General features: G+C 57.7%; 5 protein-coding genes and 1 non-coding gene across 6 annotated transcripts; 3 read left to right on the top strand and 3 right to left on the bottom strand.

The window, feature by feature from the left end:
• Positions 1 to 1,377: 1,377 nt before the first annotated feature.
• SPSK_03600 (pre-mRNA-splicing factor ISY1) lies at positions 1,378 to 2,145 on the bottom strand (the record flags this gene model as incomplete). Its single annotated transcript, XM_016730437.1, has 1 exon — positions 1,378 to 2,145. One exon carries the CDS (start codon positions 2,143 to 2,145, stop codon positions 1,378 to 1,380), a length of 768 nt encoding a protein of 255 aa, XP_016585444.1.
• A 482-nt stretch (positions 2,146 to 2,627) lies between these two features.
• SPSK_11285 lies at positions 2,628 to 2,700 on the top strand. The gene has a single exon. It is a non-coding gene; the product is annotated as a tRNA-Thr (tRNA).
• A 543-nt stretch (positions 2,701 to 3,243) lies between these two features.
• Positions 3,244 to 5,408, top strand: SPSK_03128 (serine/threonineeeee-protein phosphatase family; the record flags this gene model as incomplete). Its single annotated transcript, XM_016729969.1, has 3 exons — positions 3,244 to 3,381; positions 3,487 to 3,521; positions 3,593 to 5,408. The coding sequence occupies 3 exons, from the start codon at positions 3,244 to 3,246 to the stop codon at positions 5,406 to 5,408; spliced, it is 1,989 nt and encodes a 662-aa protein (XP_016585443.1).
• A 388-nt stretch (positions 5,409 to 5,796) lies between these two features.
• On the bottom strand, positions 5,797 to 7,366 carry SPSK_03295 (oligosaccharyltransferase complex subunit beta; the record flags this gene model as incomplete). The annotated part of the gene is made up of 3 exons (XM_016730133.1): positions 5,797 to 6,962; positions 7,024 to 7,134; positions 7,219 to 7,366. 3 exons carry the CDS (start codon positions 7,364 to 7,366, stop codon positions 5,797 to 5,799), a joined length of 1,425 nt encoding a protein of 474 aa, XP_016585442.1.
• A 728-nt stretch (positions 7,367 to 8,094) lies between these two features.
• On the top strand, positions 8,095 to 8,420 carry SPSK_03754 (NADH dehydrogenase; the record flags this gene model as incomplete). The annotated part of the gene is made up of 2 exons (XM_016730588.1): positions 8,095 to 8,284; positions 8,362 to 8,420. The coding sequence occupies 2 exons, from the start codon at positions 8,095 to 8,097 to the stop codon at positions 8,418 to 8,420; spliced, it is 249 nt and encodes an 82-aa protein (XP_016585441.1).
• Positions 8,421 to 8,996: 576 nt separating this feature from the next.
• SPSK_02909 (WD domain, G-beta repeat containing protein) lies at positions 8,997 to 17,500 on the bottom strand (the record flags this gene model as incomplete). The annotated part of the gene is made up of 2 exons (XM_016729757.1): positions 8,997 to 14,536; positions 14,611 to 17,500. 2 exons carry the CDS (start codon positions 17,498 to 17,500, stop codon positions 8,997 to 8,999), a joined length of 8,430 nt encoding a protein of 2,809 aa, XP_016585440.1.
• Between the last annotated feature and the right edge of the window lie 430 nt (positions 17,501 to 17,930).

Below are 17,930 nucleotides of genomic sequence, written 5' to 3'. Positions count from 1 at the left end.
TGTGTCCGGGGGAATGGTCAATATATCCGTATCAGGAGATGTTGTTATGCGTGGTCATCAAAACGCCTGGTTGTGACGATGGGCCTACGTCGTAGCAACCAACGAAACCAGATTCGAAGAGAGCTAAAGGGTAAGACATGCAGGACCGGTCTTGTCCAATGGCATTCCATGGTCGCCAAACGAAAGATACCCAATCTGTCAAGATACATTCAAAGGACATTTGAGTACAGGCACACAAAGGAGGGGAAGACATGCTGGACCAGTCGCTGCCCCCTCCCTTGCGTCTTGGTCTTGCGTCTTGGTCTTGCGTCTTGGTCTTGCGTCTTGGTCTTGCATCTTGGTCTTGCATCTTGGTCTTGCGTCTTGGTTTTTGCGTCATTCTGCTTTCAAGTGCAGTGCATTGCCTGATGTTCTACCTCGTGATACGTTGTCCCAGCCACAAGGCGTCATCTTATCTCCAAATCCTCCATGAGACCATTGCTGTGTCCTGTAGTCGGACTTGCACTTAATTTGTCGATCCACGACACGGTCCCCCCGTTTGCGGTATCTCTCTTGGTCGCATCCGCTGCCTTCTCACGAAATGAATGGCGCGTGATGTCAAAATTCCCGCAGCCAAGAAGCATTAACTGCAGCTACCAGGAACAGTTGGTGCCACATCCCACCCCTTTTTTTTAACAAAAAAACGACAGATCGAAAAGACAACAAAACAGTTTGCTTAACAGGGCCGATTGCTCTGCATACAACAAGAAAAAAAGACAACAGAGATAAAGTTTGCACTAACTTGAACAGAGTAGCAACACGAGATGCCTTTAGACATGCTGACCATGTCGCAGAATGTAATGAGAAAGCGCCCATCTTGGCATCCGACGCAGCCGGCTCAAAAGGGAACCGGAATCAGAAGCTGGACTCTTGACAAAACGGTTCGACTAGTCCGGAAATCCGACCGGCACGGTATGCCATTACCATCTGACCGCCAGAGTAAGAAAGGGTGACGAACAAAGACGAAGATGTCAATATAGCAAAGTTTGTTTACAATTTCGAGCAAACTCGCCATTGACATACGCTGTCTAGATAAATGTTGACGGAGGTTGTTGAAGAAAAGACTCCCTATGGGGAATTACCAGTTGAGAACCCACGTAGTGGCACAAAACGAGATTGTCCTTGCTCGCTGATGGTTGCCAAAACTAAATCACAATAGGCCTCTTGATGACAGAGTAAAACAAGACGCCCAACACCGCAAACCGAAAACGACAACAGCCCAAATAGACACAAAATAGACACAAAATGAACGCAAAATGGACTCAAACCAACACCAATACCTGCCTGTACCTGAAGCTGGACCTGGATCGAAAACACAACTTTTGAGCCTTTTTGCCCTCACGACAGCTGCTCCAATATGCGCCGCTTCCTCCGCTCCAACAGTTCCTGTTGTACTTCCTCGACCGTCGGCAGGATCCAGCCCTTACCGTCCCCTGTATCACCCGGCAGCGGTTCCCAGCCTGGTGGCGGCTTGCCTCCAGCGTCGGCTGCCGCGGCCAGCCGTGCTTGCGCCTCGGCCTCCCGTGCCACCTCGTATGAAAGCAATGTGCCGTCTTCTTCGTCGGTGCCGTAGCCGTAGTATGCCGCATCCACGTCCTTGCGCAGGTCGTCGCGCTCTTCGAGCGGTGCGTCCGGCCCTCCTCCGCCTTCTTTCCCATCCCGCCGTCCACCGCTGGCCTTGGCTCGCGCCGCTTCAAACAGCTCCTTGACACCGGGCAGCTCGCGCGCCCGGCCGTAGTACCGGTAGCCCTTGCCTGCCCCCGGAATCTCGCGCCCGTTCGCGTCGTACTCCTTGTTGGGCTTGCCGCCAGGCCCTGTCCGCAGCGTGTAGTTGGGCCCGCCCAGATTGCGGATCTGCACCTCCCACATGTGCTTCTCACGCATCAGTTTGTTGATCTCGTCGTTGAGGTCGCGGACCTGGAAGTCGCTGAGCGCCGGGTCCTGGATCTTAGACACCTTGCGCGAGATTTCCTTGAGGACCTGTCCGCGCCATCGCTCGCAATTGGCCACCGACGTCTGCTCGGTGATGACCTTTGGCCGCCGCTGGCGGCCAATGTCTGTGATGCCAAGGTCGGCAGCCTGCGTCTCGCGGAAGCGAAATAGCATGGACTGCGCCTTTTCAGCATTGCGCGCCTAGAAGAGAGTCAATACAATTAGGTCGTGATCGTATAAGGGCACCTTTGTAGAGACGAGGTAATGCTGGACGCACCATATTGTCGGTTCGGGGGATGTGAAGCCCGAGTGCGAAAGGGACGAGGAGGAGGACGAAAAAGAGGATGGGAGAAGACCAGAGGCGCGACAAAAGTGACAGTACTGTTACGCATATGCTAGGGACAGTACATCGGATAGTCGGTGTAAGTCGTTCGGTAGTGGTCCCTGTCGTCGCCGTTGTCGTTTATGAGCCGCGAAAACACGCTTTGGAGCCGTCGCGACGAGAAGTCGTTCGCAGTGCAAATTCAGGGCGTCCAGCCTTGCGGGGCACACCAATGTTCGTCCGGCCAATCAGAGCCAAACTCGGCTCCCAGCCAGCCTGAGCTCTGTCCCATTTCTTTATAAGCCAGCTAACGGGACGATTCACCATACAACATGCCCGGGTAGCACAGTGGTAGCTGCGCCTGCCTAGTAAGCAGGAGGTCCGCGGTTCGATCCCGCGTCTGGGCTAGTTTTTTTTTTTTTTTTTTTGCGTCGTGAACTGCATTTCACAGGCTGTTTTATCCAGTGATAATACTTTTTTTTGTCGTCAATATTTAGTCCATTTTGTCTTTGGTTGTGAAGTCCTCGTTCCTTCCGCTTTAGTTTTCACTTGTCCCGTTCGCTCCTGCGTTACAATTCACGTTCTTCTCCGGGAAGGTGCACTAGTCTGAACTCGGCAAGAGCGCTCTGAAGCTCTACCGGCCATCCAGGTACCAGGCAGCACTGAGCTCTTATCACGAGGCCACTATCTCAAGCTGCCCGCATGCCGACCAGAATTGCCAGTCACAAGCTTCAGTTTCCGCCTCCAACCACATCTCGCCATCGAGCGTGGAGGGCTCTTTTCCTTCATTCACTTCTCGACCCCCCGTCTTGTCGCTCGTTTTGTTGTCCCATAGCATCGATTCTTGAATGACGGCACCGACAACAGCTCCATCCACGCCTCTCCCCTCTTCTCTACCATTTCTCCGTCTCTCCGTCTCTCCATCTTTCCGTCGACGACAACAAGGGAACATGGCGACGGCCGCCGTCGTGGCAGTGGTAGCTGCTTTTGCGCCTCTAGTGCAGGCGATGCAACCAAATGCCGTGCCTCCTCTGCCGGCACCAATGCGGCCGCTGCAATGGGGCCAAATAAACTTCCTCCACACAACGGTGCGTTGCGGACGTGAAGCGATCGTTGATCTTTTTATCCCCTTCCTTATTGCTTTTATCTTTTGCTTCATAGACGCTAACATGACCGATTGTTCTATGACGTAGGATACACATGGCTGGCATGCAGGCCATCTTCAAGAGTGAGTTCAACCCACTCCCTCTATCCCACTACTTAAACACGATCTAACGTCAAATTTCCACCTCTCTCCAGATCCCAATATTCGGCAGATTGGGGCGACTACATTTCTTTTGCTGACCACATGCGGCAACGCGCTGACAAGGAGGGTGTGGACTTACTACTAGTCGACACGGGCGACCGTGTGGAGGGCAACGGGCTGTACGACGCGTCGACACCAAAGGGCCAGTACACATACGACATCTTCCGCCAGCAGGACATTGATATCATCTGCTCCGGCAACCATGAGCTCTACCAGGCCGACACGGCCGACCGCGAACACCACCAGACCGTGCCCAACTTTGCCGGCCACTACCTCGCTTCCAATCTCGACTACATTGATCCCAAGACGGGCAAGCAGGTGCCCATGTCCGAGCAGCGGTACCGCACCTTCCAGACAAAGCACCAGAAGCTGAACATTGTGGCTTTTGGCTTCCTCTTCAACTTCACGGCCAACGCCGCCAACTCAGTGGTGCAGCCCGTGCAAAAGACCATGCAGGAGCCGTGGTTCAAGCACGCCATCACCAACGAGCCGGCCGACTTGTTCGTCGTCATTGGCCACGTTGGCGCGCGCATGGGCGAGCTGCGCGTCATCTACGAGGCCATCCGTGCCGCGAACGAACACACACCAATTGCCATCTTTGCGGGACACGCGCACGCCCGCGACGCCGTCCGCTTTGACGACCGCGCCGTTGCCATTGCCAGCGGGCGCTACTTGGAGACCATTGGCTGGATGTCGGTTACCGGCGTCAAAGCGGAGGCACCGGCCCCCATCACGTTTGCTCGTCGATACATTGACAACAACCTTCTCGGCCTCTACTACCACAGCGGCACCAACGCCACCACCTTCCCGACCGACCACGGCCTGAACGTGACGGCCACCATTGCCGCCGCCCGCTCGGACCTGGATCTCGAGACCCCCTACGGCTGCGCCCCCCAGAACTACTGGCTGCAGCGCCGCCCGCACGACGACCCGGCAAGTGTGTTTTCCCTGCTGCGGAAGCACGTCCTGCCTGAGGCGATTGTGCGTCCCGACCGCGCCGACGTGCCGCGCCTGGTCCTCATCAATACGGGGGCCATGCGCTTTGACATTTTCCGTGGCGCGTTCACGCGCGACACAACGTTTATTGTGTCGCCCTTTATCAGCCTGGTGCGCTACATCCCCGACGTCCCGTATGCACTGGCACGGCAGGTCCTGCCGATTCTGAATCACTTTGGACCGATCCTGAGCGCCATGGCTGCCGAGGCTCGCGCGGCGGGTGTGACGGACGAGTCTGAGGCTTGGGCCGGTGTCACGGACTGGCGGGAAATGGGTGTTCCGGAGGCGTACTCCTTGAGAGAAGAAGACAACGCCCACATCATCGGCGCTGATGGTGGCATCAAGGACAGCGGCCACGACGGCGCGCAGCAAAAGCCATTGTTTGGCCGCCGGGCAGAGACCGCCGCTGCGAGCGGGAGCAGCTCGGACGATGAAGCGTCCCGTCCGCCCCTGGTCGCCGGCTACACGACCTGGGACGATTTCGGCTTCGACGGCGACGATGCAGTCCACGAGCCGCTGCCGCATTTCCGGCTGCCCAACTGCATCCAAGCCGAGGCCAGTTTCCCCAAGGCGGCGACAGGGACCGAAGAGCTGGCCGAACCCGCGACGGTCGACTTTGTCTTCTTCGACTTTATCCAGCGCTTTGTGCTACAGGCCCTTGCCTATGCAGAACAAAATGCAGGCGGTGTGGCGCCGGACGGCACACCGTACAAGCACTACACGGACGCAGACGTCGAGGCCTATCTCGAGAACAAGTTCACCGACTACTTTGCCGACTGGGTGAAGCGCAACTGGGGTGACGAATGCACTTGAGGTGGTCTTTTTCCGTTCGTGTCAGCATTGCCAGCGTTTATCTTTTTTTTTTTTGGAACTTTTGGTTTATCTATTCTTCATTTAAGAAGTCTGTTGGTTATTACATGTTTTGAATGTCTTGTTTCGATACAACGGAGATCATCACACATGTCACAAATGGTACGTAGACTTTGAAAGTGGAAAAACATATAAGGACTGAAATAAAAACAGGCAACGTTACAAAACAGAAAACATTGCTAGACCCCTTCTTCCTGAAGATTTGGGTCGCCATATTATAGTGTCTACACACCATCCTCTCTTTTGGGTGTCCTTCACACTCGTCCATTTTTTTCATTCACAAAAGCGAAAATCTAAAATTTTGTTCGCAAATTCTCCACTGCCACAACCTTTACTGCGTCTTCTTGCCGACAGCCACCTGGCCGGTGGGCTTGGAGTACATCCACAGAGCGCAAAAGGCCAGCCAGCCGGTCACGGTGGCGCCTATGCCGGTGATCCAGGGCCAGGCGCCCGAGATGACGTACGAGCGCGGCCACTCGTCGTGGGCCATGTGCCGGACAGACACGGTGATCTTCTCGTCGAGGTAGGTCAAGAAGGGGCGCTTGTAGTCGACCAAAAAGTTGAAGATGCCGTGCTGGTCGGGCAGCGTGAAGTGCGCGGCGTAGACAGTGGCGTCGTCGGTCGCCTGCGCGGGGACGACGTGCAGGGGCAGGCGGTGGAAGGGCGACAGCATGGAGAACTCAATCTGCAGCTCGTCGCCGGCAGGCACCGTAAAGGGCGTCCACGCGTCCCAGGCGTGCTCCGAGACAGAGATGGCGTAGGCGACATCGTTCTTGACGCGGTAGATCTCGGGATTGGACGCGTTGCTGGCGCCGTGCTCGTTGAGGTGGTGCTCGATCCAGTTGACGCGCAGCACACCCGTCTCCTGGAAGGTCCAGCCGGCGAGGCGACGGGCAAACTCGCGGTTGTAGGTGGGGACGGTCTTGGCGCCGGCGGCCGGCAGCTTGACCTTGGCGTCGAACCAGGTGTTGGACAGCAGCTCGGCCGAGCCCAGCAGCGCAAAGCGCGCCGAGTTGCGGGCCTGCAGGCCGGACACGAGCTTCAGCTGGGCACCAGACGCGAAGAGCTCGCTGTCGGGGCCGCCAGACACGGCATCGGCCTGCTCCTGGGGGTTATAGCTGTAGGCGGTGCGCGGGGCGGACACGATCGGCGCGAGGTAGGGGCTGTCGCCCAGGACGTGGCCGACGCCGCGAGGGAAGGCGAGCAGCTGCTCGCCACTGGCGGACGCGGGGGTGTCGAAGAGCGACTTGATGCCAGAGCGCGCGGCTGGGACAGGCAGAAGAAGGACGTCGTGGTGGTCGGCAGCGGCGAGGGAGTCGTAGTTGACGTGGTCGACGACGAGGCCAGTGCGGTCAGAGGGGAGGGATATGTCGAGCTCGCTCAGGAGGGACACGATAGACGAGGAGGCGGCGTTGGCGCTGGAGAGGGCCACAAGGATGTTGCCCTCGGCGTTGAGGAACTGGACGAGCAGCTGAGGGGTCAAGTTGGGGCCAAGGCCTGGATGGAGAGTTAGAGGGTGGGCAGTGAAAAAAAAAAAAAGACCGAGACGAGTACACACCCTTTGCCTTTGTCGGGAAGAAGATGACATGGTCATATGCACGCTCGCCGAGGCGAAAGAGCGAGACAGTGCTGCTCTTTGCCGTCTCGTAGGAGACGCTGAACCCACGACCTAAAGGGCGGAGTTGGTATTAGCAAGACAACGTTCAGACACTGTAGTCAAGATACACGACAGCGTGACGAAGCAGTGACGCACCTTCAAGATCGCCAAGGAAGGTCGAGTACGTGTCCTTGTCGGCGAGATCGTCGAGAACAGCCAAAAGCCTTGGCCCAGACGCACTGACGGCCTGCACAACCGACACGGCGGCGGCGAGGAGGGAAAGGACGGACGCAAGGAGCTTCATGGCGTTGTGAGTGGATATAGATGACAAGGAGGGTTCGGAGAGATAGCCGAGGCGCCAACGACAGGCTTGCGGCGTCGAGCGTCGATGTGACGGCCAATGTGTCGAATGTTGTGATGCTTCGTTTTGGCCGAAAAGAAATATGGAGGATACAAGCCGAGCAATTACCAACAAATGCCCCCTGGCTTGCCAACCGCAAACAAACAATTGACACGAGCAGACGGCCGAAAAGGGAAACGAAATGAAGAATGGAAGAGAAAAGACACGCGAGCTGGGTGTCCGCTTGGCAGATGTCTGTAAATTTGAAGATGTCGTGGATCGTGAAATAGGGAAAACGGTGTCCCAATGGCTGACCCCCAAAGCAGGCAAGCCGCGTGTTAACTGGAGCTTCCCTTCAGGATACGTATCCAGCAGCATCGTTAGCGCGGGAAGGTGCCAGGGGACGCATTGCATTGGAGACGGGGAAGGCTCGAAAGTGGGCCCAGCTGCAAAACGCAAGAGCTCACTGGCTTGGAGCTTCCTTCGCCTTGCGGCGACTCGGCTTAGTCATATTAATCCGGTCGAAGTTAATCCGAGCCTTTCTTTGCGTTCCTTCCCTCGAATCAGCGATGAGCCAATTGGGCCCGCATCTTATGGAGTGGCATCGCGAACCAGTCCTCCTCGGCTTTCTTCGTCTTCGTCACTGCTCCTCCACCTCCACCACCACCACCGCGACACATCTCACGCCCACCATGTCGTCCACCATTCCCCGCTTCTACGCCGGCCCCATCCGCTACTGCCGTTGGGCCGCCCGCGAGCGTCCGGCCTACTTCTGGTCGTGCGTGATCGCAGCCGGCGCGCCGTTGTCGTTTGTCATTGCACCGCCGATCCGCCGCCTGATTGGCGACGAGAACCCGCCCGCCATCCCTATGACATATCCGAGTATGTGCCACGCCAGGGATTGCACTCTCTGTCTATACTGGGTCCCGTAGCTGGACTGTCCTTGCTAACGTGTGTAGTCCCCTCGGGTCCCAGGAAACAGCTCTCGGGCTTCGACGACGATGCCAACGACAAGTGAGCAAGACTCCGGTATAAAATTGTAGACGAAGAAGAGCGAACCAATACCACGGAAGCAAGAAAACCCACGGGCATTCTATTTTCAGCGAAAGCATGCGACGCGGCAGCCAAAGACAACGACGGGCGCAGCCCTGCCGTGGATGGCCAAAAAATTGCAAACATGCCGAGAGCATTTTGTACTGTACATAAGACGACGGCGGGTCCTCTCTGTGACAAGAAAGACCGAATATATGCCGCAAAACCAATACAAACACCATGACCATCTGCAACGCTCGTGGCCGGCCAGAGTCCGGCACCGGAGTGCCCTGTGACAAGTTTGGTAATTTACAAAAATGCTAGAATGATATTCTCCTAAGCAAGATAACCTTTGCTTGCCAGAAATCGAATGAGCAAGAAACGTGCTCCAACAATACGGAGGGACACAAAACGCCGGTTCAATATAATGCTCTCAGAGTGTATATATGCTGCCCCTCGCTGGGGTTGTCTCGACTCTGTAATGCTGCCGCCGTCTTTGTACCGTCTCTCTCTATCTGTCTCTGTGAATCAAACCCCATTCATACTGTGTCACGTTAGTCACTCATCCAAGGACGTACCAAAAGCCGGGGTCAAAGACGAAACTTACTACACGTCCGTCGTCGTCGCCCGTGTACACGACCTGCGGCATCGGCGTGATGCACGTAATGGCGGCGTCCACATTCGCCCCGTTCTCCGACCGGGGATCGACGTGGTCCAGCCGCCGCTCCAGCTCCAGCACCCACCGTCCGCGCGGGCCGACGGTCTTGCGCCAGATGTTAACACGCCCACACCGGTGGCCCGTCAGCACCAGGTAGTTCTCAAGCCACTCGTTGCCCGCTCCCTCGTAGAAGGCACACGAGTGCACGTAGTCTTCGGGCCCGCCGTCGCACACATTCTGGTCCAGCAGCGGCTCGCCGTTGAGCGTGTAGAGCACCACGTTCGGGCCCGAGCACAGCATGATCTCGCCCGTCACGTCGTTGATCCGCGCGCACTCCACCGGCCGCGCGCCCGGCAGCTTGCGGATGAACTCGAGCCGGTTCAGGTCCCACAGCATCGCCACGCCGTCTTGACTGACGGTGAGCAGCGTGCTAAACGCATTCGACACGGCCACGGTCGTCACCGGCGTCTTGTGCCCAAAGAGCGAGCTGCGCGTCAGCAGCTCGACGGGCTTGCCCGAGCCCGACTGCACCACCGCGTACACGGACACGGCACAGTCCTCGCCCGCCGTGATCAGCGTCTTGGAGTCGGCAAAGGCCACGCACGAGATCTGGCCGATGTGCAGGTTCTCAAACAGACCCGCCAGCTTGCGGTTGTCGCTGTGGTAGAACCGCACGCTGTTGTCGGTGTAGCCCCATTCGAGATACTTGTCGTAGAACGGCGGCAGGTTGAGCCGGAACGGCGACGCGCACAGCAGGCGGTCGAGCTTCGCCACATAGATGAGCGACGCGACGCGCTCTCGGCTCTCCAGGATCGGGTGCGGGATGCGCGTAAGCGAGTCGGCGACCGAGTCGATGCGCCGGATGGGGCACGCGTCGTGCTCCCGTGCCTGGTGCGGCCGGGAAAAGACCTGGCGCGGCGTCTGCCCAAAGTTGTGGATGATGCCCGTAACAATCGCACGCTCCTGCGGGTCCTTGATGTTGTCCAGGTCGATGGCGCCGTGGTACGACAGGTGGTGAAACACGTTGAGGTTCTCCACGGCCGCGTCGCCGCGCTGCTTGTGCCCAAACACCAGGTCGATCCACTTGTGCAGGTTCTGCGACACGTACGGGCTCTCCAGCGCCTCGCGGTGCTTCGCAATAAATATGTTCGGGTCGCCCTTGGCCCACGGCGGCAGCAGCACGTTGTCAATCTTGCTGCCGTCCTGTCGCCGCCCAAAATCGTACCCGTTGATGTTGACCAAGAACTCGGGCAGGCAGAAGAACTCCGGAATCAACTCCCGCACGTCGGCGCCGTTGTCATGCGAGGCAGATCGCCACGCGCCCTCAATGGAGTAGAAAAGCCGGTCGGGATGGTCAAAATGCCCGCCCTGCAGCAGCAAGAATGACTGCACAAACGGTGGCAGTCGGATCAGGTACGACGACACGACCATGGCCGACGAGTAGTGTGTTCCGTAGTGGAACGGCGGCTGCCCCATCTCCGCCAGCGTGCTGTAGCGCATCGCGAAATCGGACTGGCGCTGCAGCGTCTGGGCACCCATCGGCTTGGACAGGTCGCGGAATGTCGCCGGGTTGGTCAGGTCCAGTTCGCTGCTGGTGTAGTCCGCCAGCACCCAGGGAAACACGGGGTACTGCGTCAGATCGTTGAACGTGCGGCCGGCCATCGTGTTGACCAGCATCAGGTAGTGGAAGTTGGACATCTCGCCCTTCTGCCACCGCCGCATAGACGGGCTCCACGGCGACGAGTTGAAGATGCTGCCGAATTTGGAGCCCAGCGTCTGCGGCCCCTCTTCCGCTACCCGGAGCCCTTCGAGGCGCCACGCGTCTTCTGGGTTGGGCAGTGCGTTTGCTGGTCCGCTCGCGTGAGGGATCTTGCCCATCAGTCGGCCGTAGACGTCGTCGCGCTTCGCGTTGTCAATCAGCGTCAAGAGATAGCTCCGACCATCGCGGAAGAAGAGCTCAATGGCGACGTCGCGGAAGAGGAAGCGCCGCTTGGACACACTGATCACATCGTACCATCGCCAGCTTCGTGATTCTTGCTCGACGCCTTGGAAGTGCGGCTGTCCGTTGACGTTGTTGTTGGCTGCGCCGTCTTTGTCGTGGCTGTTGGTTGGCTTCGCGGCGATAATCTGCGAGAATGGATCGCGCTCGTCGGCGGGTGCTTGCCAAGCATTCACAATCTCACCGTCGCGGCACTGGAACACATTGTCCATAATGTACAAGGCGTCCTTGCCAACGATGAGAATACCTTCACAAGCATCAAGGCCAATGATGCGAGACACGTTGTACACATTCTGCACGACGTCGCCCTGCTCCAGGCGACGCATGACCTTCCGGTTTTTGTCCTCGAAGCCATCCTCACCATCTGGCTCGTTCGGATCGTCAATCAGCTCAAAGTCTTCTTCCGGGGCCACGCCGGCATCCGTTCCTGGCGCCGGCCCTGGGGCCTGCAGAGCACCGCTGGGCATGCCGTTAGCAGCTGCCCCTTCAGGGACCTGGACCGCAGAGAATGGGTCAACAGGTGTTTCTTTGGACGACATTGGCGTAACCGCAATTCCGCCAGTTGCACTACTTGTGGTGTCCAGAGGCCGCAGGGTGGCTGTCGAAGGGGCTGTTGACGTCGCGGAGGCATTGGAAGGTACAGTAGACAATGCCGGCTGGGCGGACTCGGACACAGGTGTACCACCACTACCATTTGTGTTGCCTCCTGCCGATGTGGGTGTGGCTGCTGCTGCTGCTGCTGAGTCCGTGGCCTTCTTCTTAGACTGGGAGATGTTCTTGACACGGTCAGACGAGTCGGGGAGCAGTCGAAGGCGCATGCGGTTGCGGCCTTCTGTGCGGTCGAGCTTCCATTTTGTCGGGGCGCCGGATGCAGAAAACACGGCACCCGGGCGCTTCAGGTCCCGCTCCATCTTGCCAAAGGTGGTGGCCAGGTACGTGAGGTCATCTTGTTGATCTTGCAGGACGCGCTGCAGCTTGAAGTGCTCCGTGCCATAGATACTTTTCATCCACGAGCTGTTGGCCATTTCATGGCGCAGCAGAATGTTGCTGCGCTCTTGGGTCTCCAGCTGCCATTGCTTGAGCTTGTCGCGGCGACGGGCGATGCGTGTTTTAATCGCGTCGGCTGCCCGCTGGTTCTCGCTGGTCACAAAATCTTCCCAGAACTTGGACATGCCGCCAAGGAAGAAGGCGTCGAGCGAGGGACGGTGCTTGTCGACCCACTCAAGGAACGTGCCGTCGTCAACTTCAGTCAAGGCCCGGAACGAGCGCGCCAGGTGCAGCTGGTCGGTGGTGGCGCAGGAACGAAGAACTGTGGCGGACTCGTTTGGCTTCTGGACCAGGATGACCCGCCAGATGCTGGCTGCGGCCAGCCGGACGGATTCGTCGGGGTCAAGGAGGCGCGCGTAAAGCTGGTAGAACAGCAACTTCATGTGGTATTCGTCAGATGTGATTTCAGTGGACAAGCAGTCTATGAGAACAGACTGCCAGTAAAATATTCGCTCCAGCACAGGCAGCGCAGCCACCATGTCGGGTTGTTGCCCGCTGCTATGTTCGATCTCGGCTTCGACGTCGGACAGGCGGAAAAGCACGAGCTTGAGGAAAGACGTCCGGATGGACATGACGGCTTGGTTACAGAGCCGAACACTTTTCAGGGACGCGACATCGGGCCGGTGCAGGTATTCGAGGATCAAGCCGGTGAAATCCATGAGAACGTCGACACTATTCACGAATGTGCCGTCGAACGTCGCCTCCACCATGTGAGCAGTGAAGCGTGCCATGTTTGTCAGCACCTTTGGCTCGCAGAGAATGCGCAGGTCACGCTGCAAAACATCCTTGACGCGCAGGATCGTGCTTCGCAGAATGGCCGACTCAAAGTATGCTTGGTGCTCTTGGAAGGATGGAGGGGTCCGAAGGCCGAGGTTGAACCCCGGAAACTCTTTGCGGACGAGCACTTGGTCCACGAAGCCGTCGACAATCAGGCCCATCAAGCTCTCCTGCAGGCCATTGCTGCCTTGCTGCGGAATGACGACTAGCTGTCTCTTTGGGGAGGCGTGCACCGCGAGCTTGGCCGTGTGCCACGACGGAGGTGCGGCTTGCGTGGTCAGCAGGATAAATGACGACGAACGTCGTTCTCGGGTTGCGGTGGAAGGTCCCGGCCGGCCAGCGGTCGAGGGGATCGATTCGGTGGAGGCGAGGACGGCAGAGTCAGCGGCCACGTCGAAAGTTGACCCGCCAATCGTCGAATGCAGGCTGGAGCTCAGGTTCGAGTTGATACTCGACGTGCGAACCATGGCGGCGGAGGTTGGTCGCTGCCTAACGACGATGTCGGCGCCATCGAACCGCAGAGGCGCGTCCTTGGAGTTGAGCTCTGTTTCGGGCGCGAGGGCCTCCATGTTCACAACAGCAGGGAAGAGAGCGGACGACAAAAGTCGCACGTAATCGGAAGCCAGCGTAGAGTCGCGGAACTCGACCGAAGACGCGTGCAGATTTGACAAAAATTTCACAACAGCATCCAGGACAGTAGCCTTCTTGGCGGTGGCAGAAACAGTAGCTGGGGTCGGGGCCGGAGCCGGAGCAGGCGCCGGAGCACTTGCAACAGCCGGGCTGTTGTTCTCATCCGCAAATGGGCTCGGGGAGGAGACATCGCTCGACTTTAGAACGTCGCCAAGCCCCTGCTGTAGCATAGCTACGACAACATAGAGGGCGTCCGGGCAAACAATCTTGGAGCCAGCACCAAATTCAGACACAAGCGCTTCAAAGGTAAGTGTCTGGCCCGAAAGGGAGTCGATTCCGGCCACGTCTTTGCCAAACAGGATCGCTATAACGCAAAACCAGACGCTCGGAACATCCCACCAGTGCTTGAGCCGGTGCGCCAGGATCCAGAAGCCGCCAGACTTACTAGCAAACTTCTGTACATAACTCGGCCCTTGCGAGACGAGGAGACGAGTTAAAATCCGGCACCCGCTCAACAGCACGTCAGGGTCGTCGAACGAAAGAAGGCACAGCAGCCACTTGTTAGTAACGGTCCGGGCAAACTTGCGGATGTTAGCGACGACGCCCTCCTCGCAGAGGAGTTGCTCGTAAAGTTTGAGGATGCGAACGCCGAGTTTCTTCTTGGTCAGGCTCTTGGACGTTTCCGCCGGAGCCATGGAGCTAGTTTCGGAGCCGCCACGTCCTGACGACGACCCGCCTGTATGGCGTCGCTGCAGGCCGCTTCCTAAACTTGCACTGGACTGGCCGCCCGCCCCAAGTGGTCGTGGGGTCCGGGAAATGTGGGTTGGCGCTGGGGAGTGAAGCGCATATGTGATGTAGAGAGCAAGTGACCGGTGGACTTCGGCGTTATAGTTGCACCGGACAAGACTCTCAAACGATTTCAAGAAGTGTGGCAGAATCTCCTCGGACACCATCTCGACCTTCATAGCGTCGAGTAGTCTTTTAATGATTCCTATGGCACAGGTTAGTGAGGTCTTTATCAGGGCTCCGCAGTGAAAAATATCCAACAAGGATTGTTCAACGTACGCATCCGAAGAAGGCGCCGGCTGTTGAACTGATGGAACTTGCTCATAACGGCAAACGTGTCAAACTGTTCGTAGTATAGCTGCTGTGTGTCGGGCGGCGCTTTCCGCCATGTGTCGAAGTCGATCAGGAGAATGCGATATGCCAACGGATTGATTATGAGAGACTCGAGAGGGTTTGCATGGTCGTAGCCAACAAAGGCAAGAACAAGCTTGAGCAAACGCAAGCTCGTATCCGTCCGGTCACCTGTCACTGGTGCCGCCTTCCAGCTTGAGCTTTCAGACGCAAGGGGAATCGTGGTGACCAAAAGCAACGGCGCCGACGAAGGGGCGCTGCCCAGCTTTGCTCGCAGCAGCATGCCCAGGATAGCATATCCATTATCCCGTTCCATGGCGTCGCTATTCCGCCAACTGCTGTTGATGCAATGGAATACCATCTCGGTGGCACGAACAAGTTCTTCGGCAGTGGTCGTCCGCTCCACCAGCTTCAAGGCGAGTGATGAGAAGCCAGCAAGGCGCCACAGATTGTCGTCAAAGTTATATGGCGTCGCCAGCACGGGGTCTCCAGTGAGAATGGACACGCCGTGGGAACGCACAAGCGCGTCGTTGATGCAGGGGAGGGCACCATTAATAGCAATGGCCGTACCGCTCTTGGCAGTGAGGGAGAGCAAGTTCGCTGCCGAAGCTCGCGAAAGGGATCGGAAGAGGAGCGATTCGAAAAACGTGCCGTCAATACGGAAGGTGGAGCGGGGCAGGGTGCTCATCAAGATCTTCTGTTCCGGTGCTATGGACGAGGCCTTATCGCGGATGGCACGCAGGATGTCCGAGTTCTCGTCTTTGCCCCCGTGAAAATCATTGCGGAGAGCCAGACGGGCCGATGCCGAGTAGGTCTGAAAACCGCCGAGGCTGTCCTGGTAGTTTGCTTGGTAGCGGGGACCGAGCCGGAAGTGCACAGCAATAAAGTCATCGCTGAGCGTTTCTTCAAAGAGGTGGGCGGAGGCCAAGGACCACTTGGAGTCCGAGCCCACCTGCACAGATAGATCCTTAGGCGTTCCTAGGAAGGCTTGGACGGGGATGGGTTTTCCGCGGTTGTTGCTCGCAAAGGAGACGAAGCTCTCGGAAGTCCCGCCAGGTACTGTCGGCGGCGGTACGGGATAGGCCGCCTTGACCTGCTCCACGAACTCGCCGTTGACATAGAGTGAGGCGCGCGTCTTGCCACGGCGGTGCACAAGAGCAACGTGATACCATTGCTTCTCGCTGAATCTGACAGACCGAAAGCGGACACTAGGCCGGGACGACGTGACGGAGGTTTGGAGAATGAAGTTGTGGGTGTCACGCTCAAGATACAGAAGAAGGAAGCAGGTTTGCGAAGCGTCGAACACGCCAAAAATTGTGGTGTGTGATTTGCGGTCGAATGTGTCGACACGCATCCAGCATGTGAACGTGTAGCCATTGCCGGCCATGGGCGGGAACGAGCGGCCCAGGTTGGGCAGCTCGATGGATGAGTGGCCACAGTGGGACAGATCGAATTGCACAAATGGGGGGCCGGTATATTTCGAGGCCACATCTAGACAAAAGACGGATGCAGCTGGATCTGTGCTCGAGAGCAAGAACTGGGCATCGGACAGCTGGTTGACACCGAGGTACATCAGCGACCGGCAGATGGGGAGAATTCGCTCGCGTTCCTCGGTGCTGAGCGGCGATGGTACAGCAAAATACAGCCGGAGGAAGCGGGACAGAATGCCGGTGCTGTGGAGAGCTGACAGGTTGGAAAGAGATATGTGCAGCAACGCCGCGACGGTGTCGAGAACCAGCAGAGAGATGGGATCCGTCTCGGCAGCCTGACTCCGCGGAATGCACTCCCAGAAGCCAATGACCGTGCGCATCACTTCGGCATTCTGTAGCTCCGTCTTGGGCGCAATGATGTCGCTGAGCCTCGTCTTCATGTGCGCAGTGTCAAATGCACCCGACAGCGCAGCGTCCTTTGCCTTCGTCGTATCTTCTGCTGCGTCTTCCAGTGCGTCTTCCTTGCTGACATGCTCGAAGCTTTCGTTTTCGTCCGTCACAGTCGACCCATCCATCTCCTTTGATTCAGCCGCAACCTCATCCCTACCCGCGGCGTTGTCGCTGTCCTCTGTCCGTAAATCTCCATTCTTCTTTGTGTCTTGTTGTGTGCTCTCGTGTTGTTTTGCTTCTGGTGCACCACCGGCCGTAGCTGTGGCCTTGGCTTTGGACGAATTGGCAATGGAAACAGTGGCTATCCACTGGCAGAGCTCGTCCATCCGCTGGTCGTCGAGTGCAAAGGAGAGGAGCTTGCCAAATAGCTGGCAATTGCCCCACATGTCCGAGTCGCTCACGCCGAGGCCGATGCTAGCAATGATCTGCTCCAGGGCCTCCCAGCCGCCGCCTTCGACACGATGCCGGAAGTAGCGCCGGTTGCCGTGGTGGCCCCGGAAGGCAGCAGACAGGACAGCCAGCACCACGTGGAGCAGCTCAAAGAGGGCGCGTTTCTCCGCATCACTGCGCACTTGCGGGTTGTAGTAGCCGGAGAAGGACCGTAGGACGCTCAAGAGCAGTTGGAAGCCGTGCATATGTCGGAAGTCATCCTGCGCGGTGTTTGGTGGTTGCAGAGCGGTAAGGTACTGGTGAATCTGGCGGGCGTACTTGAGTAGGGCTTGGATGTCTGGGAAGCCGCTAACAGTTTGTCTCCTTGCCGGCGCTGTCGATGGCTGGTCAGTCGGTAGCAACAGCGGCCGTGCTGGAGAGGAGGATGGCGGCGAGATCACGGCCTGAACGCCGTGAAGAAGGCTTTGGAGAACCTCGGCCGCTTTGCTCGTCGCCAGCTGGTTCGACGCTGAGGTCGACGACCGATACCGGCTCGGCCGTGTCGCCATAGTTGACAGATCGAGGTTCCTCCCAGTCTACGGCGCCGTCTAAAGCGCCGTCTTTCGTGTCGTCTTTTCGGGTATGTAGTCTATTGTTTCGTTCAACGTGTCCGTCTGGTTTTGAGTGTCTCACACCTCGCTTTGTTGGCTGCGGCTGGCGCTTCTGGCGCTTCTGGTGCTCGCCCAACCGTCCGTTCTGGCACCGCACCTCATGCTTTTGCGTCCGTATCGTCGGTGGGCAGCACACGACAATGCCAAGGTTGGCCTGGGTGGAGTTGTGGCGCGTCCAGGGCCGCAAAAATCTCGTCTCGAAGCTGTCAGTGAGCTTATTTGCTGGTGTTTTGTCTGTTGTTTCTTTTTTTTTCAGCCGTTGGAGGAGCTCTGAAGCCAAGAGATAAGACAGGTCAGACAGAGGTCTAGAGTGCCTCGTTCACGGTGG

The sequence above is a fragment of the Sporothrix schenckii genome (genome assembly GCF_000961545.1).
Source record: "Sporothrix schenckii 1099-18 chromosome Unknown Cont47, whole genome shotgun sequence".
In the NCBI taxonomy this organism is placed as follows: domain Eukaryota; kingdom Fungi; phylum Ascomycota; class Sordariomycetes; order Ophiostomatales; family Ophiostomataceae; genus Sporothrix; species Sporothrix schenckii.
This window is presented reverse-complemented; position numbering and strand designations above follow the sequence as displayed.